This window comes from Mesoplodon densirostris, chromosome 2 (assembly GCF_025265405.1).
Source record: "Mesoplodon densirostris isolate mMesDen1 chromosome 2, mMesDen1 primary haplotype, whole genome shotgun sequence".
Classification (NCBI taxonomy): Eukaryota; Metazoa; Chordata; class Mammalia; order Artiodactyla; family Ziphiidae; genus Mesoplodon; species Mesoplodon densirostris.
This window is the reverse complement of record NC_082662.1, coordinates 59424210-59449451: the sequence shown is the minus strand read 5'-3', so window position 1 is coordinate 59449451 and position 25242 is coordinate 59424210. Positions and strand designations below refer to the sequence as shown.

At 34.1% G+C, this 25242-nt stretch overlaps 1 protein-coding gene across 10 annotated transcripts in view; it reads right to left on the bottom strand.

The window, feature by feature from the left end:
• Positions 1 to 504: 504 nt before the first annotated feature.
• The window catches only part of MIER1 (MIER1 transcriptional regulator), a 56375-nt gene continuing 31637 nt past the window's right edge, over positions 505 to 25242 (bottom strand). For 8 of the 10 annotated variants that reach the window (XM_060089924.1, XM_060089926.1, XM_060089931.1 and 5 more), the window contains 7 exons: positions 23534 to 23606; positions 17733 to 17884; positions 16415 to 16496; positions 15176 to 15270; positions 11963 to 12090; positions 7414 to 7553; positions 506 to 4660 (listed from right to left, as the gene is read on the bottom strand). In XM_060089924.1, the coding sequence (XP_059945907.1) occupies positions 4332 to 4660; positions 7414 to 7553; positions 11963 to 12090; positions 15176 to 15270; positions 16415 to 16496; positions 17733 to 17884; positions 23534 to 23606 (999 nt within the window). In that variant the 3' untranslated portion in view covers positions 506 to 4331. Of the gene's footprint in view, positions 4661 to 7413; positions 7554 to 11962; positions 12091 to 15175; positions 15271 to 16414; positions 16497 to 17732; positions 17885 to 23533; positions 23607 to 25242 lie in introns of all 10 variants that reach the window. The other 2 variants (XM_060089933.1, XM_060089929.1) reach the window with 2 other exon arrangements.

Genomic DNA, 25242 nt, shown 5'->3' with positions numbered 1-25242 from the left:
CAGCTGTTGTATCAGCCCTGCAGGAAATGGTAAAAATAAATGCTTTCTTATGGGACTCGTACATTTATTTTATGTTGCTTAATTTCTAACAAATATATTAAGTTTGAGGAAAATCTTATTTAGCTAGAATTATAGGGCATGGAGTCATTAATTCTTCATTTCCCTGAGATGGTGCCTGCTCTTCCTCTCCTTGTGCCCTCCTTGTACTCAGCATGCACTTCTACTGTTGCACTTACCTAATGCCTTCTTGAAGAGGACATGCCACACCTGTGAAGCCATAAGCCAAGCATAGTAGCTTGCATAAGTACAGGCCCAAATATCTGTTGAATACTGTATATGGAAACATGATGAAAACTTGTCACCACTGACTTTAAATGTAAAGAAAACTTTACCATCAATTTGGACAAAGGAGAATTAGAATTCAAGTCCAGTTTATATGGCAATTCCTCAATGTTCTTCACAGAATAAGAAGTAGACTTTAAAAGTACATTCGAGTTTACTTCTTACAACAAGCAAAATGACATTTTAAGTACAGTTGACCTTTGGACAACGCAGGGGCTGGGGCGCCAACCCTCCATGCAGTTGAAAATCCGCGTATAATTTACAGTCTGCCCTCCGTATACAATTCCTCTCTCATCCAGTGTCCCACGTCCATGGATTCAACCAACCATGGATCATGTAGTGCTGTAGTATTTACTACTGAAAGAAATCTGCATATAAATTGACCCATTAAGTTCAAACCTGTTTAGTTCAAGGGTCAACTGTATATTATGTATCCTAAATAAGTCACAGAAGCTAGTATAAAAACAAATTAAGATAATCATGTTCGGAAAAGGAAAAACACACACATACAGATGTCAAAGATGCCAGCACAGTACTAAGGGTAAATAAGAAATAAGGTTATAGAAAATTGGTATTAGAAGACAGAGATTAATGCAGATATTTAAATACATAAAATCAGTCCATAACTGGGGGGGTATGACCCTTAAGATTCTGCAAAGGATAAACTTTATTAAAGAGCAGAGTCGATTTTATGATAAAAAGTTTATAATCAGTACACTTATGTGATACAGAAGGTCATTTTTAGGGAGAGAGATTTATATGGTTTTCCACATTGGCACTTTTTATGAATATGTATTATAGTTAGGAAAACCTTTATTTCTGATTTGGTATTTAGTAGTGATATAGAGCCGGTTACACACCACCTAGGGTCATCAGCACACATCTTGCCTATGAAAATTCATCAGCCCCAATTTTCAAAGTGCCCACTCTTAATTTTCCATTGAGAGTAAATAAAATACTGTGACAAAAGTTTTTTTTGCAAAATCTGATATATACACTGCACTGCAAAAGAAGGAAAAAAATGTTTTTAATTAAATAGTTCAGAGGAAGAGAAACAGGTGAATAGAGGTCCACAGACCAAAGGATCTCTCTGGAGGAAAAAAGACAAAAATACATCATCCACCCATTTACCCATGAGGTAAAAGGGATCAGGAGCCACCGAAACACTAATTCACGCACTTCGTCTAGGAGCAGAAGGAACAGAAGTTGTATATATTTGCACTGTAAACTGTGCATCATACAAACTTAAAATCTATAATTAAAACCTACTCAGTCTAATAAAAATCATTCACAAAGCATTATGTAGGCAAATATGTTTAAAAAAATATTTTAATAAGCATATTCAGAACGGCAGACAGGGAATAGGGAAAGGGAATTTCCTAATAGTGCAAAATTACTATGCATAAATTTTTAAACATCTAATTCATAATTTTAAATGTCTATTTAAATATTACTTCAAATACATTTGAAAGCTCAACAGATTTGTGTTGAACTGAGTTGCAAATTTTGAACTCTTTTGAAAGCACATCATCATAAAACAGAAAACCATTCCAAATGAAGATAGATAGTGCTTTGCTGGGGGTAGGTATGGGGTGAGGGAGACTAAGTAACTATTAACAAAGCCTTCTTTTCCCAATGAAATTTGTCAAGAGTTCAAGAGTTATAAAACTTACTAAATCTTAAGCAAATTAAATTCATGGTATTACTAAAAATTTTTAAAGTAGTGCAATGACTTATCAAGTTATAGTGGCTGCATTATGAAGAACAAAGTACTGTGTGAAATACCTGTATAAACATAAAATACAATTAAATATTTCTCTATGAAAAGCTGAGCATTATGTATTATAATAGTGGAATGTCTTTCATTAGGCATACTTTAAAAAGATCAAGAAAAGTAGAATTTCCTAACATGTGTACAACATGTGCCGTATTTGCAAACATGCCTGAGTATTTAAAATGTTCCTGTAATGTTAGTCTGCAAGAACTTCACAAACCTGCAAACAAAATGCATCTTTCAAAAAAAAGGTGAAAATGGCAACTCTAATATTGCAACAACTTAAAAAAAGTTCATCATCACTATTTCTATAGACCACCTTTGACAAAGAGCTAGGATACTTTGGATTCGTATAATAAAATCTGATTTAGAAAATGGATAGTGACCACCTGCTAAAGCTGCCATTCTGGATAAATAATGTTCTAGGTAAAATAAAAACAAGAAGTTCACACTTCTCAACACTTCCACCCAAAACTTTGATTTACTTGGATATGTATATAACAACAGTGAATCTACATCATATGAAGTCAAGTGTTGTAAAGTGGCTTTTAACACTGTTTGGGGAGAAAAAGTTGTTCACATTGGTGGAGGGAAGCAGTCTGAACATAGGTTAATAGTAATACTTCATGGGGGATAAGGCCTAAACCATAATTTCTCAGTGCAAACCTCTACTCAATTGCATTAGACAGTTGAGCCATTAAAAACAAGACCACAGAAGATTTATTTTAAAAAGGCATTGGCTCTTTGATGGCTGAAAATGAATCAGCAGAAGCATTTGGGGTATGCCTGTGTGATAAAACAAGAATAGTTAATAATCTTTTATAAAAGTTTGGATATAGGTTGGTCTATCAGCTGTATAAAACTACATTTTTTTAAACAAGAATTTTGCACTAAAAATAAAATGGCACTATTGCAAGGCTATGCAAATGGATGATCCTATTTGTAATCACACAGAGCAATGGTTACTGAATATCTTATTTTCATTTTGGAAATACACTATCAAATCTGAAAAGCTGGATTGTTAACTGGAAGTCTAAAAACGTCTAACTTTATCACTTTTTCCTCATAAAATCAATGTTGTTGCCTGCCAACTCCTTGTGTGTGCCAATATCTAAGTATCACTTGACCTTTTCCCCTGTTTATTTAATGCAAAAATGGGAAATTTTGTAATGCATATAAAAATAACTGAACAGGATTCTGGTCAGCATGATACATTTAAGCACTTAAGCCAACATTAAACTTTTGTCTTGCTTCAAAAATAATTTTGAAAATTACAGCAAATGCAAAACAAACTATGTGATCTAAGTATCATGCTTAATTTCAGAGTTCTCAAACTATTTGTCCTTAAGTAGAAACTTGAAAAAAACAAATGCTCACAATCCTTTCTGAATGCTTTTACCACCTGGATATAAGAAACATGATTTAGTTACTACACACACACTTAAAAATTCATTAGAAAAACCTTAGCAAAATAAAATGAAAGCTGACAGACTTAGAATATCAATTCCTCTCATAAAAGTTTACCAACTGTACAAGTTAAGAAAATTATACAAGCTTTTGTATTAAGAAAGGACAGCTCAGTCAAGACATATGTACTGTAAAAATCTTCCAAAGGCTACAAAGAATCTGGAAAAATACAGAATGTATTTCTTAAGCCCAGATAAGAATATGGAAAGACATCATTGATGTCAACAATTTTACATATACAAACCTGACTTGGTTTATTTTTAAACTTCTATATATAAAAAAATCATGCTAGCATAACTTTCAGGGTTCATAAGGGTTTCCTTAATAATGATAACTCAATTTGTATGGAGAAGAAAAATGTGTCATAAAAGACATTTCAAGAAACTCAGAAAAATTGGTGTTAATCAGAAATTTGAACTTGTTTTTTTCTTCTCTGCCATCAAACTGAGCAAAAAGTATCTTGTAGTGAAATTTTAGGATTAATACATCAAATGAGAAGGTACAGATATAGCTTTCAAATTTACTAAACTATTTGTTATATATCCTTAAAAGGGCCTTCACAATTTTAAAGTAAAAAGTCTGAAAAAGGCAGAATTATGAAATCTTATTTACTAAAGTTAGGACAATTCAAGTTTTCAAATTTTAACCAACTGCTTCAAGGAAGTCAACTTTTTAAGGTAACCCATCAACCCTGAAAACTTTAGTCACACCAGAATTTACTCCAAAGAAAGTAAAATAAGTCTAAAATTTAGTCATCTGTGTTTTCAAGATCTTCAAATTTTCCATGTGAGACTGCATCTTGGAAAAATTCAGAAGAACCCGGACTTTCTTTTCCATTGCTGTTCACCCTTCGCCTTTTGGCAGGTCTCTCACTTTTTTCATCAAAATCACTTTCATTTCTTGCAGTCGTATGGGCAATTTTTGGGTCAGTGGTAAGGTTATCTGTTTCATAACCATTAGTATCCATATCTGTGTGAAGTGGTTTCTTACTTCCACCTGTTGGTCCATTAACGTGTAACCCTTCAACTTTCACTTCTTCTTTGTTTAATGTTTCACCTGGTCCGTTAGATGACACCCCTAAGTTGGAAGAAACATGAATGAAACTGCTAATATTAAAAAGCTAAATTTTAAACTGTTATAACACAGCTATAAACAGCTGTAAAATAACTTTTTATCGAGCAAGTGAGGTATCAAATCTGTGTATACATATGGTTTGAATTCTGGCTTTATTTACTTTAGTAGCTGTGTGACCTTAGGCATGTTATTTACACTCTCTTGTACCTCAGTTTCATCACATATACAATGAGGATAACAACAAACTTATAGGATTGCTGTGAAGATTAAATAAGTTAATAAATGTAAAGAATTAAGAACAGAATTTGGCATATATTAATAGCATGCTGGTATTATACGTGGCAACAAATAAGCAATGGATCCAGCAGTCTAAATAAGCTGAGTTAAAGCAAAGATATGCATAAATTATTCAGATTTAGCAAAAAGGCCAAAACTTTCTAAAACCATGAAAAAATTATATTCTTTCTTTAGAAGTCTGAGTTTTCTGCCATATATAAAAAGCAAGATGATATGACGTTTTCATTCTTAATGTAAATCTATAGGTATTATGCGTTAAGGGTAAAGATCATATGCTATATTTATCTAAACAGATTTAAATAATCTGTCATAATGTTAAATTAATGCTTGCACTGTCCAAGCATACACTTGAAAATGCTAAAGGTAAACACAAATTCCTTTATAATAGATTGAGAAAAGAAAGAGTATAATTACTCTAATGAAGTGACAAAAGGTCATGTTAGAGTTGACTGCAAAATGGAGAAATTTTGCAAATACTTAATGTAAAATATAGAATGTGCCACTGGAGTTAATTTAAATTTAATTTTCTGAAAAATATTCACTATAAAGAACAAGAGCCTCAAATACACATTTTGGTCAAATAAAATATACTATTTCCCCAGCTCAAAGGTGCACTCAAGTCATGTATGCTTATGGGATTACGTGCCATATGACAGTGGAGGAATGATTTTGTCATAGTAAGCACAAGAAGCGCGGTGACACTCTCATTAGGTCAAAAAGCACTAGTAGATTTCAAGACGTGAATTAAAGCCCCTTACAAAAAAAAAGACAGTTGGGTTGCAAAGTTCCTTCCTTTCCTTGAAAAACCTGGAAATCTTAAATGTACCTGATGGGAATGGCTTCTGGGCTGAGTAATTTATAAGTAACTTATGAACACTCTTCCTTGGCTAACTGCATGTTATCATCAAATGGTTAAAAAACAAAGAAGGAAAAGAAAGGGAAACAATTTATTTGGTGTTATCAGCAAATAAGAAAAGACAGAAATACAGTAGTCCCTGGCATCTGTAGGGGATTGGTTCCAGGACCCCCTCGGATACCAAAACCCACAGATGCTCAAGTCCCTTATATAAAATAAAACAGCATGAAAAATTCATATGACCCATGCACTTTCAATCATCTCTAGATTACTTATAATACCTAATAGTGTAAATGCTATGTAAATAGCTGTCAGCACAGAGCAAATTCAAGTTTTGCTTTTTGGAATTTTCTGGAATTTTTTTTTTCTTCAAATATTTTTGCTATGCAGTTGGTTGAATCTGCAGATGCGGAGCCCATAGATACAGAGGGCTGACTGTACTACCAACCGTCTGCCTCCCTGAGTTTCCACTCCTAGTCCCAAAGTCAGTCTCAGCTTCTTATTCAACTTCAGGATGGATGTGATTGGCATTAGAAATCATGTCAATGAACCTTCTTGAATCAGGAAATGGCTGGGCCCTAATATTTGTTTGTTTGGCTTGTTCTTAGAGGGGAAGTAGTGAGGGAATAGAGAGGGGTCATTAAATGAACAAAGTATATTCACCACAGTATATTAAATGCCAGTGTGAGAGCAAAGGTCAGAACAAAGTTCAAATTCTTCCTCTTCTAGTTTCTGTCAGGGGGAGGTTAGCTCTCCACTGGCCCTCCCCTAAAGCTGTTACATCAGAATGCAGGTGGGCAGAGCTTGTCTCTAATTCACCAGTTTCCTCCTAAAAAGGACTGGAGGATTTATTACTTTCTGCTTAGCAATGGTCTTACTTAAGACTATTTTAATTAAAGTAGAAATCAAGATAATTCTCTGACTAGGTCTTACTGATCAGCTCAGTGATCCTTGGTCCACTGTATATTTTAAACAAGAACACTATCTGTATCTCAAACATATTAGTATGCTTTTTGCTTCTCTTTTTCATGGACATAAAAATGAATGTTTCTGTACAATATTAATGCACAGGCTAACACCTGCTTTATCTTTACTCATCCTTCAAGGTTATTGTTATCAAGGAGGAAAATATTTTAAAAAGTGCCCTTGTTATCTGCTTCTTTTCACTTATATGCTTAAAGCAGTTTCCTAATAAAGTGTTATAAGCTCTGAAAGTATTTTATAAATATCTGTGTATTTCTGATGTGAAATGGCTGGAGTTTTGGTCTAAGACCTAACAAGAATACTTATATCTAGACATTCCAACCTGATAAGAAAACAGATGCTATTTTCTTAATTTCTTAAAAGAAATGGTCACTGTTGATAGTATACTTTATTAAACGTACTTTTTAGTGATATCAATGGGAATTCTTTCCAACTGACTTGTACATATTCTGTGTGTTAGTATATATGTATGCTGATACTATGTTTCATCTGGTATTTACAATTATGACTTTAGTTCTGCTTTGGAAGTTTAAGAGACACCAAAACTGACTTTTCCTAGCTACTGAAAGAAAAGTGCCCATCACTATGAAGAAATCTAAGTGTTTCTTTGGTTGCTTACCATTTTGATTACTATTGCTTATAGTGCCATCTTCTTTCTCAGACTGGCTGTTACTACTGTTTGAGGCAGTTGGGGGAGGGGATGGTGCTCGACTAGAAGCAGCACTTTCACTTTCATCTAGAAGACGATCCATGTAATCCCTTAAAATTGAGTAAAATAATAAGACAATTATTTTCTTACATTAAGAACAGCTGAAAATTAAAATTGACTGAGGTTAAATTTAGAAGGCTTTATTAGCAAATATATCCTAATTTTCACTTACATTTATTCCAGTGCCTCATCTATGACACCAGTGTCTGAACATTTAAATGGAAAGCTCCTTTTGGTTACATGTTTCTAGGAAAAATATGTAAGTGCTCTACACTAGCAAATTTTAGAGACCTATAGGAAGTTTTAAAACTTTAAAAACTGTAGGCAAGTGATCAGAGGGGCCCAACTAAAATCAGGAAATCTGTAAATGACGAGACAGGGATGATGTCAATCAGAAGGAGTACAGAGAATTTCTGAACAGACACAGATTGGGATTGTAAAGCTCATAAAGACTATCTGATGGCTGTGGCAATACCTGAAAGACAAATTAGGACCTAATAATGAATTACCTTCCTGTTACCTTCTATATTACCTTTCTGCTAGAGCTAAAGCTATAATAAACTCACTAAGTTCCTGGGCTTATCTGCCAGCTGTATCTGCCCATATATTGTTAGAGGTGAGCTTACTTCCTTCCCTAAGTCATTCCTAACTGTATGGCATGGGAAGACATTTGTGGTAAGTGACACTGGGTTGAGGTTAGAAGATCTGAATGAAATACTTCTCTCTCTCAGGTCTAGTGTCTTTACCTATAAAATGCAGGTAACCATACATGACCTATCTACCACACAGGGCTGTTGTATAAGATATGTGCAGCAAAGTGTTTTATGAACTATGAAGTACTATTGAGTCACTATAATAAAGGTCGGCAAACTATGGCCTGTGGGCTGGCCACCTATTTTTGTGGACAGTATTTTACTGGAACACAGCCACATCCATTCACTTACATAGTGTCTATGGTTGCTTTTCACAACAATAGCAGAGCTAAGTAGTTGCAAGAGAACTTAACGCCTGCAAAAGCCTAAAACATTTACTCTCTAGCTCTTTACAGCCATCACCTGTGCTGGAATAGTTCCCTGAAAGCAGGGAGTTTAGTCTGCTTTATCACTGCACCACCAGTGCCTAAGTTGTGCACGGTGCAGAGGAGAAGTGCAATAAAACCCAAAATACCTTATTTATTTATTTATTTTTAAATTCCCTCAGAATAAGTATAACAGAAATAGTAAGGCAAATCTTATCTTTTAGAATTTTGTGAGCAGGGTAAGTAAGAATGTGGACAAGGAAACCATGGAAGGGCTTGGGACTTTACTGAAAGTCTGTGGTTAACAGTCTAGAACAGACTAGTAACTATAGTTTTAATCTCAAACTACGTGATCACGTTGTAGTTTATATACAGGGGCATACATTATAAACGTGTAGTTTATAATATAGGGATGTAGAATCTGACCTCAAGAAGCTTCCAACAGGTTAAGAGTACAACCTAACACATATCAAAGAAACATATATGACCACGAACTAATCAATTTAACATTCTAGGCCTTATTTTCCTCATCTATAAATGGAGGGAATGAAATTTCATGGTCTTTTAAGATCTCTTTGGCTTTATGTCATTCACCATTACAGAACAATTATGTAACAAATCACACAGAAACAGAATGAGCATGAAGGGACTTCAGAAGCTAAAGCTAACAGAAACATGATGCATGAGGAAGAACTGTTGGAAATAAATTTGGCATAGTGGGAATGGGTAATGGAGGATGTTAAAAGCCACGCAAAGGAAGCTAGAACTGACTAGATATCAAAATTATTTTAAATTTCTGAATATAACAATGATATTGTGAAAGACTTATTACTATTATTTCTTAAAGGTTAACGGCATCCAGAATGCTTAAGAAAGGAAGAGTCAGGTAGACCGTACAGGAGGCTGGAGTAGCATTCAAATAGTTCGAGTTATGCTGAGTTAAGTTTTACTTCGAAAAAAATAATTTGCAAGGTTGTTACAGCAAAATCTTCAATTTGCATATGGCTACCAATTCTGCCAGGTAGGTAGTGAATAGACAGAATCCACAGTAGGATCTTTCAAAGGCCATTTATAGGCAGAAAAGTGGCAATGTGCTTCATTCTGGTGAACAAATGTTAGGTAACAATGTAACAGAAAAATGAGCAAATAACTTTCAGGATAATCTGCTCTTAACTATGGATTCTGACTAAGGAGGAAAATTTTAAAATTCAGTCCAATTTTTGTCTAAAGGCATTAACTTAATGTTTTGTGCGGTCACTTAAAGTGCAACTATTAATAGAAAGACAAGGTCCTGGAAGCAAACTAGAAAAATATCTTCATGCCTACAGAAAACCACAATTTCTCCCCACCTGGAATATACAGTCTGGTCATGGCTTCTTACAGGAGATTTAACACAGCTAAAAGGGACCAGTAGGAGTAAAAAATTATAGTTTTCAGTTAAAAAAACAAAAAACTTTATAAAAGACCCGGGAGGGGATATAACTGAAGCCTACAAAAACACAGTATTCTTGTCTAGGGGGAAAAGCATTTCTTCACTTCCTACCATAACACCAGGGAACATGCTGTTAACTCTTAAAGCCTGAGAAAAGAGAAGATATGGGATTACTTTTAACTGAGACTACTCCACCTACAGAATACTTAAACCTTAAGGAGAATCAAGGTTACAAATATAAGTATCTTCAAAAAGTTTTCAGAAGCTACGGAGAGATTATTAGAAAAACTAAAATGTTTGGCAGCACATCCCTACCTAACCTGTTGAGCTTGACATCACAGAGGACCAACTAAGCCAGCCCACAACACTTCCCTTGGTGATGCTTTCTGAAAGAGAAAACTGGATGAACCATGGGTCTGACCCAGCATGGCAATTCTTATGTTCTTACTGCTGATGACGACAGATTGCCTGTAGTTCATGTGTGAACATTATTTCTGAAATGGGTGAAAAAAATGAAAGATGTTACTATTGCTTTTCCCTATAGAATAGCTTGAAAACTGACTATGTTAAGATATACACTGAAGACTAGATAGCTGTATCTAGTTCTACATCACTGTACCTCAACACTACCAATAAGTACAAATTTAACTATAAATTGATAACAGTAAGCAATTATATAAAATTTGGAATACTGTTATATATAAAATTCTACTCATTATGAGATTTGAACAAGGGGGAATGAGGCACAGAGTCCAATGTCTCATGATTTCCAGGGGCAATCATACCCATTTATTCCCTTTTAGATAATTTTGCTTTGGATTTTAGAGTGTTTGATCCTCCAAGGAAGTGACCAGCAGAGACCCCTGTAAATGAACATGACCAAGAAACAGTGCAGCCTAGAAGTTTGAAAAGCACAAGCAAATATGCATATAAGCACATCTTCCAAAGGCAGTTATTTGGCCAGGCTTAAGAACTTTAGTGGTGCATGGTGACCAAATGAAGTCACAACTTTGCATTATTTTTATTCCATAAACATTAGGGAATACTCAAGGTATTGGCAAAGTTAATTTGTATATGGTAAAGTCAATTCCACCACAATTCATCAGCATTTTAGAGCAACTCACGTGAAATGAAGGGTTCAATACTCTATGTACTATATACTTAAGTAACAAATTGCTAGTGGGAGTGGGAACAGTGTTTCATTCCACAGCTAGACTGAATGAAGCTAAGAGAATTTGGTGCATGGGGAATGGATTAGACATATAAGGCATTTTGCTTAAAAAGAGGATATAATAAACTATACTCCCTCTATCACTGGGAGTTAGCTAAAGGTGCATTACTTATTAAATATTATTTGTTAGAGGAAAAGGTTTCAGAATATTTAGGGAAAGGGAAGTCATCATGCACATGTGCACCTCTCTATAAAAAACTTTGTAATAAAAAAGAAAATGCAATTTTACCTGATTTATTATAGCCCTATGTCTTTTCCCTTTGATATCATCTATATCCAAATCTGATTTTGGTTCCCAGAATCAAAAATAGATTGGGAAAGGAAAAATATTAATTTTCCTTCCTCTTTAAAGGGCCTCTATTAGGCATATGACCCTATAAGTTTTAGAAAAGATAGTCTCTCCTATTCTTACTGCTCTCTCAGTGTTATTAGATCAAAACTGTATGTGCTTATACTGAATGGAATAGAATTTAACAAAAACATGCCTTCACAGCTGTTCTGATCCATTTCCTCTCAGGAATACTACTGAAAACATACACCCTTAACATTCGCTTTGATAAATTTGCTGTCTCAAATAAGATGAACTGTAGTTTACCATGTATTTATAAGACACTGAAAAGTCCAAATGCCCTATGAAGATGTCAATAAATGGATAAATTGAAACTAATGTAAACTTTTATCCTATTAAGAGAAAGAAGATTCTAAAAATTACAATTTTCTCAAGAAAAATTTAGAAAAGCTTAGCAAAAATATGACTCAAAAGAAAAAATACACTCACGTGACACCAGGATGAAGATTATATTTCTTTTTCCCAAATCGCGTTTGCTGAGCAAAGAAATCGTAACGTTCAGATTTTTTCCACATATAATAGAATGCTACACATTCACCAACTGACCTTGTTCGAACCTATAAGAAACAAATACTTGTTTTTAACAAGTATCTCCTCCTTAAAGGAGTTATCGCATGAAAAATACCTGAAGCTTGAAAACAAATTTAGCTGGTCTTTAAGTAATACATAATACCACTTATAAAATACAACACTGTAGCAGCCGTGTTAAAAATTACTCTTGCTGAACTCCCATTAAGAAAAATACATTGGCAACAGGTCTTCAGATATTTAGCATTATGCTATTTTTTTAACCTTTTTTTAAAACATCTTTATTGGAATATAGTTGCTTTACAATGCTGTTAGTTTCTCCTGTATAACAAAGTGAATCGGCTATATGTATACATATGTCCCTATATCCCCTCCCTCTTGTATCTACCTCCCATCCTCCCTATCCCACGCCTCTAGGTGGTCACAAAGCACCAAGCTGATCTCCCTGTGGTATGCAGCTGCTTCCCACGAGCTATCTATTTTACATTTGGTAGTGTATATATGTCAATAGCATTATGCTTTTAAAGAGACTATCATATGTTCATTTACTATAAAATAAATACCCCTTTATTGAAAATGTCTGGAAGTGGCATTTGAATTAAAATAATGTTATTAAACAATTTGCAAATACTTTTACTCACAGAACGCCTAGGGAGACTGCCTTTAAATTCCCATTTAAAGGATTCTCTTACTAATTCCAACACTGATCCAGACTCAGTTACTTACTTTCTAGAAAGGCTGAAAGTATTCCCCAGTGAGTTAAAAGCTATTATAGTAATGCTAATACTTTGTTTACTAAATTACTCCAGTGGCTTACTGTGCTATACCTATTTGGGCAACTGAATGGCTTTACTAATATTAAACATATGAGATTGGCAACTGATGTTGACAAAATTTCCTGTTTTGCTACTTTGCTTAGAGAGCTGGTAGGGATGATGCATATAAAATACTGGGAGTTAAAAAGGTATCTGAATGAGTGTTTGGGATGCAAGATAATATGCTTTAACTCATAAATTTCTGATTCTGAAGAAGGTATCCGGTGGGACTGACTGCACCTAAGGTCAATTTTATGACATCCTTATTTTGTTATGCGACATATATTTTTCTTTCTGCCCCTATGACTGCACTTTATGACTCTGGCCCATGTTGCTTTAAGACAAAGCTATCAGGGCTTTAAAAACAAAAACTAAAAACACAGTCATCTTCTCAAGCTGTTTTTTGCTTCCTTTTTAGAATCTTATTTCTAGTAGACAATTGTCAAGTCAACTGTACGTTACTGAAAGCAAAAATTACAAACACATTTTGTAGCATGCAAAGTTAACATTATTATGAAAAATCCTCAAGTAGGTGTGTATAATACAACCTATGATTAAGATCCAAACTTCAATTCCAGGTGTAAAAACAAAGCCTTAATGTTTTCACTGGACTTCAATGTCTTCTCCTTCTTAAGAATTATTGTCCTCCCTTTGTTCACTGGAACAACTAGTGTACTAGGTGTATATAGGTCGGATGACTTCTGTAACACTGAACTATCACCATCCCAAATATTTATAAAGAAATCAAGGTCTAATTTTCAATATTATGTTAAGACTTTTTTTTTTGGCTAATAGTTTTAAGTCACCTAATAAGTTCTTATTCCTTAAAAAAGGACTGCTCCTTCCAGTTACATCAGCTTATCATCCCAAGGGTCCCTCCACAGATAATCCAGCATGGTTTGGTCAATAGTGTTTGAATTCAAGCAGGAATGCTAGAAAACTCTTTCCCAAAACGTTGTCCCTTTCAACCATGAGACAATTTGTTTTTTTAAAATCAGAAACATGCACAGCCATTACATGAAACAGTCATTAGCATAATGCACTCCTTTCATAGAGTATTCACTATACTGGAAATTATCAGATGATTTGGATACAACACCTTAATGTTGGATACAACATTAAGATGATTTGGATACACCTTTCACATCAATGCTAAGACTCAAAATTTCTCTCATTATGTCTGATGTCAAATACCAAAATTCAACAAAATAATCAAGAATAAACTAAAGAACAACAAAAATGAGAAAAATGAACTCAAAGGATTTGTAAGCAACTATTTTATTTATGGAACATAAAATACTGTTAAATATGTGTTGAAACAAATCAAGTGAATACCATCGGATCACATCCAGAGGTATAAAATATGAGAATGTGACGACAGACTATTTAGAGCCTCAGAACCAAGCCCACATAAGCCCAGATACTTTCAGCATCATCCTAGATAAGCCATCACATATCTTACACACCATCCTTAAGGAAACATGTAAAGCCAAGCTCCTTGTCATTTATATTTGCTAAAAATGTGATATTTATAAACCTAGAAATTACTTAATTTCCTATATTTACATTCTGAGATTTTAATTTTGCCTGTCCTAATTTCCCCTAGGAACACATTTTTCTATTCTATGCAATTGTGTAGTTACTATTAAAATCTTACCTGATTTCAGTTTAAGAGAATTAAACCTAAGAATAAATCTGCAAGTACTTATGAAGGTTTTTTGGGTATACATTGACACTGTATGATTGATATTATCCATATGGCATGATAAATTATGCTAAATTGTCAAATTATAAAATTATATAATGTATAATAAAGCTGACTTATTGAGATATTCTTCTGGAAAATTAAAATCTTAATTAAAACCAAATTAAATATTAAGTATCTGATTTTAGACCACTTAGGACTTAAGCAAATGTAAAAAGCATTTTAATTATAAATAATGTCATGGTAAAAATGCTTTAAAGTTTCCAAGTAAGACCCTCCTAAAAAAGAATCTGTAACGTTTGTGGAAAATAGCTTTAAGTAATTACAGTGTATACACACATCCCATCCAGAAGCTGATGAACATAGTTATAAACGTCTAATACTTAAAGGCTTCCAATATCATACACTGAGAACAGTCACTTGGCAAATACATGCCAGGAAGTCTAGGCATGCTTATTATAATTTTCTAAATACCAGTGTATTAAAATATTCATTATTGAACCTTTAACATTAGAAAACATAATAGAAGATTTAATATAATCTAGGTTAACTAAATTTCTTTTAATAAAAGAGACAACATATATCATCACTTACTTTATTAGCCTGAATCAAATGAAAGTCCTTTCCATAGGCCTTCAACCCTTGTTCAAAATTTCTACACTCTTCCTCTGTCCAAACAGATAATTCCTCTGACAAAATTGGGGGGCGGGGGAAGGAGGGGAAACTGTTAAACAATATTCTCCCAAATGCTGCATATAACAAAGTTGTAAATAAGAATGTAACTTTCTGGTAACAATGAGGGAAGTATTTTACTCCTGAGTTCTATTATTGATGGCTGAAAAAGATAGTGACAAAAACTCCTTATTTAATAATGGATGATTTAGTCCCTGACTCTCCAACTTCAGCTTGTGCCATTTCCCCTTTATTCTTTATGATCCAACTAAACCAGCTACCTTTCAATTCCTTTAATTCGTTATGTTCTTTCTTACTTTAGAGACTTTGTGCATGCTCTTCCCTTTGTCTAGAGTTATTTCCTGCCTCTTACCTCAACCCCCTTTCACCTAGCTATTTACAGCCCAGTAAAAATATCACTTTGTTCTAGAAGCTTTCTTTGACAGCCTCACTCTTTCCCCCAACTAGGTTAAGTCCCACTGCAATAAGTTTGGATTGCACCCTCTAATTCTCCTTGGAAGAACTCGTAACTATTTTTCAGCTTCCCTACCTAGGCTCTAAGCACCATGACGTCAGGGACCTTGTTTATAGTTATGTCCCCACAGTTTAGTAGGCCCTCCAATTCTGTCGAATGAATAATCTTTCATTCGTTACATAATGATATATAAATAGTACTCTTAGTGAAGTGGGGTGAGAGCCAGTTTGGAGTAAAAAAGTGAAAAACCTGGATTTTAGTTTTGGCTTCATTATTTATGAATTATGCTCGCCTCAGCTAAGAGACCTCAGTTCTCATCAGTTTTAAAGTGAAGCTAACATCTTTCACCTTATTTAGCTCACAGGATCATTACCAAGATCAAATAGGAAAATGTTTATAAAAATGTCTTAAAATTGAAAGGCATTATATATTTTTATTTAAATGGCCTTATTTTCCCATAAAGGAAAGGGACAATATTAACCCCATTCCCCATAATGCCTTGTGTAACACTTGTGTTATATACAAGTTATTTAACAAGTTATAACAAGTTGTTCTCCAGCAAATATTTACTGAATTCAGAGATTAGTATTATTAAATTTAGGATATACCTAGGTAAATTGAAAAGCTTAAATTTTAAATTTCTGCTATATCATGAAAACAAATAAAAAATTAATATTTATGCTTACCTCTAGCTGCTTTTACATTAAATCTTAATCTTCTTAATGCTTCTTCTGTATCAAAATTGCATTTAACTAATTCATATAATGCCTAGAAAAATAAAAGGCTTCAGTATGTAACCTGGACTATGAACAATTCAAGGCTACAATTTCTTAAGAGAGTAAAGGCTTTTTCAGAATCAAGTGTTTTCGTACTTTCTGGAGGACAAATAATTCTAGTAAATGCAACATAAAGAACACTAAAGAAAAACAAACATAATTCATTCCTGATAATTAACTGCCTCTGAATATGTAGAAAATAATGGACAAGCAAATACTCTACTGGTGGCCATGGTACTCTAGGAATTTATAAATAAAAAGAAATCATTTTATAATAATCACAAGTCCCTTCTTTTTGGTTTTTTGGGGTTCCTATTCAAAGACAATTTAAAACAAATCAGAAAAGAAAAACCCTGGTGAAAAAGGCAAAAAAGTATATAATGCTGCTATTAGGTTCATGGTAGGCACTGTTCTATTATATACAGAATAACATTATCCCAGACAGGTATTCCCAACTTGATGATATCCACAGATTCTATGGGATATGCAAAGGAAGTTCAAAAAGCCTAATAAAAAATATATACAGGCAAAATAAAATATCAAAATTTTTATTTGAGCTGAAGTCATACCAATGAGTGTGTCAATACTATATATCTTATGCTGATTATAAACCTCAGACTCCCTGTTGATGACATTACAGATCTTCCTCTACTTACAATGGGTCCCCAAAAACACATCCTAAGTTGAAAATACTGTAAGCTGAAAATGCATTTAATACACCTAACCTACTGAACACCATCACTTAGCCTAGCCTACCTTAAATGTGCTCAGCACACTTACATTAGCTTACAGCTGGGCAAAATCATCTAACACAAAGCCTATTTTATAACAAAGTGTTGAATATCTCATGTAATTTACTGAATACTGTACTGAAAGTGAAAAAGAGAATGGTTGTATGGGTACAGAATGGTTGTATCAGTTGTTTACCCTCATGATCACGTGGCTGACCGGGAGGTGTGGCTCTCTTCCACTGCCCAGCATCACAAGAGATATTCAACACTAGTCTGGGCAAAGATCAGAATTCGAAGTATGCTTTCTATTGAACGCATACTGCTTTCATACAATCATAGAGTCAAAAAATTTTAAGCTGAAACTTCGTTAAGTCAGGGACCATCTGTAAAGGAATTTTGGTGGATAGAATAGCACTAAATGTGACAGCACTTAAACTTATAAACGTATGTGGTTAATATATTTTGGGAATATTGTAAGTTATTTCTTATTCATGTACCTGTTCATTGTCTTTTATGTGAGATCCTTCAGGAATTGCTTCTACACCTTTCTCATCACCTGTTCTTCTAGATGCATCCTTAAGAAATATAATCACTTTGTCTTCCGGTAAGTACTCAGGGTCCCACAGGAGCTGATCATCATTTTCATATACTAAATTCGTAAAATATAATGTTAAAAATAATGCCAAAAATAGATAGTTTGTGTTAAAACATATCACTGAACAAATAACCCATACTTAGAGCCAAATTGTTGAGAACTGAGAGGTAAAGTGTTGTCCCACTACTTGCGTGACTTCATTCTGGGGCAATATTTATAACTTAAGTGATTTAAGCAATCTAAACAGAAGGTACCACTTGATGCACCTTTCAGATGTAGTCTGACTTAGCTTGAGTTTACCAAATTCCAAGCTCTCTTGTTTTGAAGAGCACTACCAACACTTACTACCTGTATGACCCCAGCAAGTTATTTCCCTTCTTTCTGCTTCATCTGTGAAGTGGGGAAAACAATCCTATTATACATGGCTGTAAGGATTTCAAGCAATTTAAAACAATTCTGACACATATTAAATAAGTTTCAATGAATGTTAGCTATAATTATGATTTTTGAATAGGGATGTCTAAAAGAATGCTCACCAAATGTTAACACTGCTTATTTCTTGGTGGTAGGATTTGGGACAATTTTTTCTTACATCTCTGTACTTTTCCATGATGCTTGAAAATATATTGTCATAAGCATAAATCATTTTCATAAAACAAGTCATTACTTCTTTTAAAAAAGCATTTAGGTTTCATCAAAATTTCCATTATAATAAGATTGAAGCCCCAATTTCACCAAAATTTTATAAGTGAAAGAATGGAGGAGAAACTAAGATGAGAGCCTTGTGGAATCCTAAACAACAGGAAGATGAAAACACACACAAAATTAAGAAGGAACAGTCACAAGACAGAAGAAATATCAAAAGTGTGGCACCATAGCAGCAAGGGGAAGAAAATGTTTCAGAGAGTAATAGATTGGTTAAATGCTGTTAAACAAGTAGGATGAAAATTGAAGAGGTGCACTGGATTTACTAACAAAGATGGGAATGTTTCAAGAACTGTTTCTATACAAAGCCATACTGGAGAGGAATGAAGAGGAAATGGAAGGTAAAGAAATAAAGTAGAAAACTCTTCTGAAAAGTTCCATGGTGAGGGAGGAGATAGAGCAGTACAGTAGCTAGAGAGGAAGCATAGCTGAAGAAAGTTTTTGGTTTTGCTTGTTTGTTGGTTTTTAAAGGCATGAGACATAATCACGTAAATGCCAACAGAAAGGAGCCAGCTGGACAAAGACTATGAATTTAAGAGACAAAGTATAGCTGACAGTGTCAAACTTCCTTGTGTTATGAAAAGGAATTAACAGCTAACAAAGGTACATCTCCTACATACCAGGTACTATGTTAAGTGTTTTCATATAAATTATCTTGTCCCCACCCACTCCCCTGCCACTACACACATACACTTTAAATTTTTCCTTAGTAATAAACCTTATTCCTTTTCTAACCTGTTGGTACAATCCTAGTAAAACTCCAAACTGTAAATACAATAAAACTCCCATGATATGATAAAGGTGAATTTGGATATACTGCTATTGATTTCTGGTCTGCGCTCAGCCTTTATTTGCCAAAGGGAGCACACTAGAGTTCTTATATTCTTGGAGTGGGAGTGGGAGATGGACAATGCCTTACAAGGAAACCCTGATTCAGGAAGAAGACAATGGAGGGTGGGTCCCTAAGTCCCCAGTGTTCTCCCAGTTAGATACCCCATGTTGAGCCTATGAAACAAGCACAAACTACCTGAGAGATACTTCTAGAATCAATCTGGAAGTCCCAAGTCACAGGATACAGAGATATGCTTATGTAAACTGAGTACACAAACATCACCAGATGGCGCCAAGTGAGAAGCCAGGTCCCTAGAATTGTGACTAGCAGCCAGATAGGCTAACCCTGAGAATATGATACTTCATTTAATGCATATACTAAAAATGACAATGAGGTGAGAACAGCAACCATAAATATATCCACCTTATACTACTGAAAGATATAATTTACAAGTGATTATAAATAAGTGAAAGAGTCTCAGAAGGCAAGAGCTCTCCTAGTATATTACCACAGGTTGTTAACTGGGGAAGTGCTTTTTATGGTATTTTAAGTAATAAAAGTAAGTGTGTCAGATAAGCAAAAATGAGTTCAAAATAGTTTAACAAAGTTCATTATATGTGTGTTGGGGGTGGGAATGGAGATGACAAATGTAGAAAACTGAGAAACTACCACCACAAAATCAAAAACTTCTGCAATCTGGGAAATTCCTAGTGAGTAAGAATAAACGTGAATAAATAAATGAAGAAATTTATAAACCTCCAGTTTCTGTTAAAAAAAAAGTGTCATTCCATTTTTAATGCCCAAGTAAAAATTCTACCTAATCAATATATTATGAGAATGAAAATGCTGAAACATAATCAGCAAGGTGTAATAATGCGATTTATAATAGAGGTTTCCACATTCTTAAAAGGTTGCACTGTGATTAATGACATGAATTTTAAGTTGTCTAGCTGAGCTTTTCCTATGTGTAGATTAATTGAACTGCCTGTTTCAACAGTATTATTATTATTAACTAAGGGTAATACATGTGTTCATTTTTCAGTAAGCAACTTAAGAATCAATAATTCACCTAATATTCATTATAAACAACAATTCACCTGGTCCTTTGCTATTCACTGCTTTGTAATTCCTAGCCACATTTACTTACTCTAAAATTTACGTCATGCAAGCATGAAAATTTGAGAATACCTTGTTCCTTTCTCTTGACTTTTTTTCCTAAGTAGCCCATCTAATTCTCAGCTAATCTAGTAAAGGATTCTCAACCTCAGCACTACTGACACCTTTGGCCAGATACTTCTTAGTTTGGGGGAAGGGGTCCTGTGCATTGTAAGATGTTTACCAAGTATTTGAATTATTTAGTATTATCACAAAGCTGCAGCATTTACTCAGTTTTTAGTACGTGGGAGAAACAAAACACCCACATAACTTTAAAAATCATGTTTTTCATACGCCCAGCACTTTTTGGGGAATTAAACCCTTTTCATACAGTCTGAGCAGGGCTGACACTGCTCCCTGGAGCCCCAAGAGATAATAAACGAGCCAGGGCAAGCCTGAGTACTCACTCATCCCTTGGCTTACAGTAATTACTTCTGGTTGGGTAAGACGTAAGCTCAGTCAATAGAGGCTCTCTCTAGGACTTTTGCTGGAGCAAAGGGGGATGGGGAAGTTCTCATTTTTCCTGGTTCCTGGCTAGAATAGTGAAAAGTATAAGTCATGAGCTCCCAGTAGCCATCCTAGCTTGTCTGACAATAAAGGAAAGAGGGGGAGGAGAGACACTTGATATCATAAAAATCCCGAATCCAGTTTTATTTGAAGCCAGACTAGCCAGAACTTCCCAGTAAAGCAATCAGGTAAATTCTTTTTTGCTAAAGCTAACTGAACTCAGTTTTTGTCACCTGCAAGCAAAAGAGCATAAATTTGATACTTTCTGAAAATCTGAATAATAAAACCTAAGCATAAGGGTAAGATTAATCATCTTTTGGATATTAATGCCACTTACTGACCATTTTCTATGTGCCAAACACTATGCCACTAAGCACTACACATAAAAACATCACATGTAAATCCTCGCAACGAGCTTTATAATAGGTGATTGCTATTTTATAGACGAGAAAAAAGTAGTTAAGTAACACGTCCATGGCCAATGCCTAGATACTGATTCAAGTTTACTGACTCCACATACGTTCTGTTTACACTATCTGCACCCACCTAATAACTCAGCTACCAAATGTTTATGAAGTGTCTTATGCGAAAAGGATCTCCCAAGGTATTAAGGATACAAAGATGAATAAACAAATGATTATAATATACTCATTGAGTATAAATGATCATTTACATACATTTAAGATAAAGAGTTAATGTCTTTTTAGGATACTCAGTAATAGGGTTTCCTTATAGCAATGAAAAATTCTAATCCAACTGCCGAATAATTCCTTACAGTTCAGATATCAAGATATCTTAAGTTTTGTGGCACTGTTATCAAAATCACCCAAACCAAATGCTCTCCCTTTTGAATGTGATCACCAAACTGATGAAAAATACCCTGCGAAACTTTTGCTGTAAGGGAAAAAGGCACTAATCAGTACTATCCCTTTGACAGTTTTATTTCTAACAGTGTGGTTTACCTAATAGTTTTACAAGAATTTGGTTTGTGTGCACAGGTTAACCTAAGTGGAGACGAATTCTTGATATCATGACCAAAGTTTGAATTCCTAGAACTACAAAGATGAGGAAAGGGTCTGAACCATAGTGACTCCTCTAAGGCAGTAACCCTGGTAAATGCATCTGATCCTCATACAATATAACACGCTTAAATTTCTCAAAGTGAGAAAGCTTCATAAACCACAGCTTTTCTGGAAAAAAAAGAAAGAAAGAAAGAAAATATATATATACACACATAAAATTGCTTTCTAAAATGTTAAAATGGAAAACAGTAAATCAAAATTGGAGATTGTGATCACTTATTCACTGTGATATCTGACAATGCAAACATGTTAAAATAAAAGATAAACATATTAAGAGATAATTAAAACCATCTTTAGCCATAATATTAACTTGCCACATATAAAAATATACAAAAGCCAATGGATCATTCATTTTTGCACACAATTACAATGTATTCACAAACACTGTGCACAGAATTTCAATATACAACAAGGTCACTCCATATTGATACCTTTAACATTCCTGTATGTTGCAGAAATTAACTTGAAAGCTATTACTGTTGTGTTAAAACATTTCTGTCACTAGAATTTACTAGGCTGTGGTGTTCCCTTAACTGCTTCTGATCTGCTGCTCTGCCCTGAAAGCAGGTGCATACTTAGAATATAAATTAAGTTTTTGGAGGGAATGCTAAAAAAGAAAACAAACAAGACGACTTCTACAACTCCCAAAGGCTCTGCATATGCAAGGTGAAGTGCGGAAAAGAAAACTGAAATAAAGAAATGATGATAGAGTTCTAGCATTGAGTGATGTCACACTGCACATGAAAACTCATTAAACGTGCGTGCGCGCACGCACACACACACACTCTCTCTCTCTTTCTGGAACCCTCCCAAAGCAGATAATCTGAAATACACTTTAAAAAAAATCTTCAAGTATTCTGTTTTTGTTAAATATTTATTATTTGTGACTTACCTTAGCACTTTTAGACAAAATGATGAAAAAAACCATGTAAAATTTAAGTATACAAGTTGTTTTTCCGAAGTATTTTAAATACACAAACATCAAAATACTCAATTTTAGTAATATTAAAAGTTTCAGAAGCAAATAAACTTTTTATATTAGTTGTTTACTTGTTTTTTTTAAAACCTGTCCAACAGCTTCCACTGAAACAAAATAACCTTTTAAAATATAAATCATAAAGGTTATAAAAGGGCATATTTTTCAGAGTACTTAAAATACGAAAAAAATAAAAAGTTGGAATGTTTTAAGTCATCTAATAATCTAATACCAAAGAAGCATTCACTTTTCTTTCTTTTTTGGCTAGAGTTCTATGGATAGAAGTGGAGAAACAGAAAACTATTTCTTACAGATACTGGTGCAGAGGTCTTCTTCATAAATCAGAGGGGTAACAAACTGTCATGTTCTTATCCCATTATAAAAACAGTTCATCAATTCAAAAGCATGAATTCAGCTATAAATTAGTAAATTTACTAATAACTCACCTTTTTCATTTTCTTTGTATCTACAAATGCCAACTGGAATCTCTGCTTGAAACATGGAGCCCACCATAATCTCCTATTTTAAAAATAACATAAAATATTAATAAGATCTAGTAACACAGATTTTATATCCATTTTCTAGATTTACCTTCTTGGGTTAACTGTTCCTGGTCTGTCATAAAACACAGTTACAACCAATTAACTATCTCAGGGGAGTACTGTGAGGATGCATGAATTAATAATAGATAAGACCTTGGATATGACTGGATGAAAATATTAGTAATAATAATGGGGTGAAATGGATACAAACTTTACTTCAAAATATGGAGGAAAGGAAATAAAAATGAATTCTTATAATTCAATTATAAGATAACTCTGAAAAGCAGAAAGTCAAATTAAAGTATTTTCAGAGCATCCCACTCTAAGCTATGGTCTCTGGATCAGCAGCATCAGCATCACCAAATGCAAATACTCAGGTCTTACACCAGACCTACTGAACCAGAAACTATGAGGATGGGATTCGGCAACTATAAGTGTTTTAACAAGCTGTCCAGGTGATTGACACACACTGAAGTCTGAGAACCAGAGCTTTAAGGTAAAGGAAATAACGAAAGGGTTTGTATAAAGCTCAGTAGAGGCCAAACGAATGAAACTCCAAACCAACTGGACAGGTAATTAGTGCCTAACTTTCATTAAAACAATACAAGATGAAATCGTAACTTCTCCCAAATGTAATTAAATCTTATTTTAGGAAATCTGGTAATCAATCTATATAGTCAAAACACAGATTAGGGGAAACTGGCTGTTCAGAAAGACAATGAGAAATCACCACTGATGAGATTGTACAAGACATAGGGACCAAGATTAACTACATGGGCCCTCTTTTGTCTGTGGCTAAATGTTAATAATACAGTTACTACATTTTCAGAATGAAGACTTATGCAGGAAAGGTACAAAATCATGGTCTAGTAAGTTTAAATAACTCTTGGGATTTGAAAAGTTTCTCTCTCCTGTTATTGTTTCCCACTGTTGTTAGAATTTCATTTTATCTAGTATAACTTCAAAGACATGTTCTATGTAATAAATTTATTGCTGCACCTGTACAGGAAAACCAGTTAGTTTTCTAAAAATACCCCATTCACATTTTCTCTACTCATATATAGGAATTTTCTTTATGTCTTTCACTATAAAAAAGATTACTCTATTGTCACATCTTGTGGCTCTTTTAACTTTACTCACCTATGCCTATCAGAGAATAAATAGTCAAGTTATCAACCCTGGCTAGGGTGCTTCTAAAATATAGATGTCTGGATCCATTCCAGACCAATTAAACTAGAATCTCTGGATGAAAACCATGGTAATCAGTATTTAAAAGTTCTTTAAGTGATTCTAACATGAAGCCAAGGTTGATAACTTCTCAACTGGTATAAAGATAAGACACTTCCTTTTTCCTGTTGAGTTCAGATAACTTCTTTTCACCTAATTTGTTCTGCAGGGAAGGGAAGGAAAACAGCATTTAGGAGCATTATGTACCAGGTATCTTATGCAAAATTTTCATTAAATCCTCACCAACTTCGATAAGGCTGAATTTGTCATTCCCATATTGTATTTGAGGAGATGAAACTCAACAAAATTAATTTCCTCAGGAACACACTACTAGTAAACTCTGAGCTATAACTTGAACTCAGGTTTGATTTCAAAGCTGTTTCCTC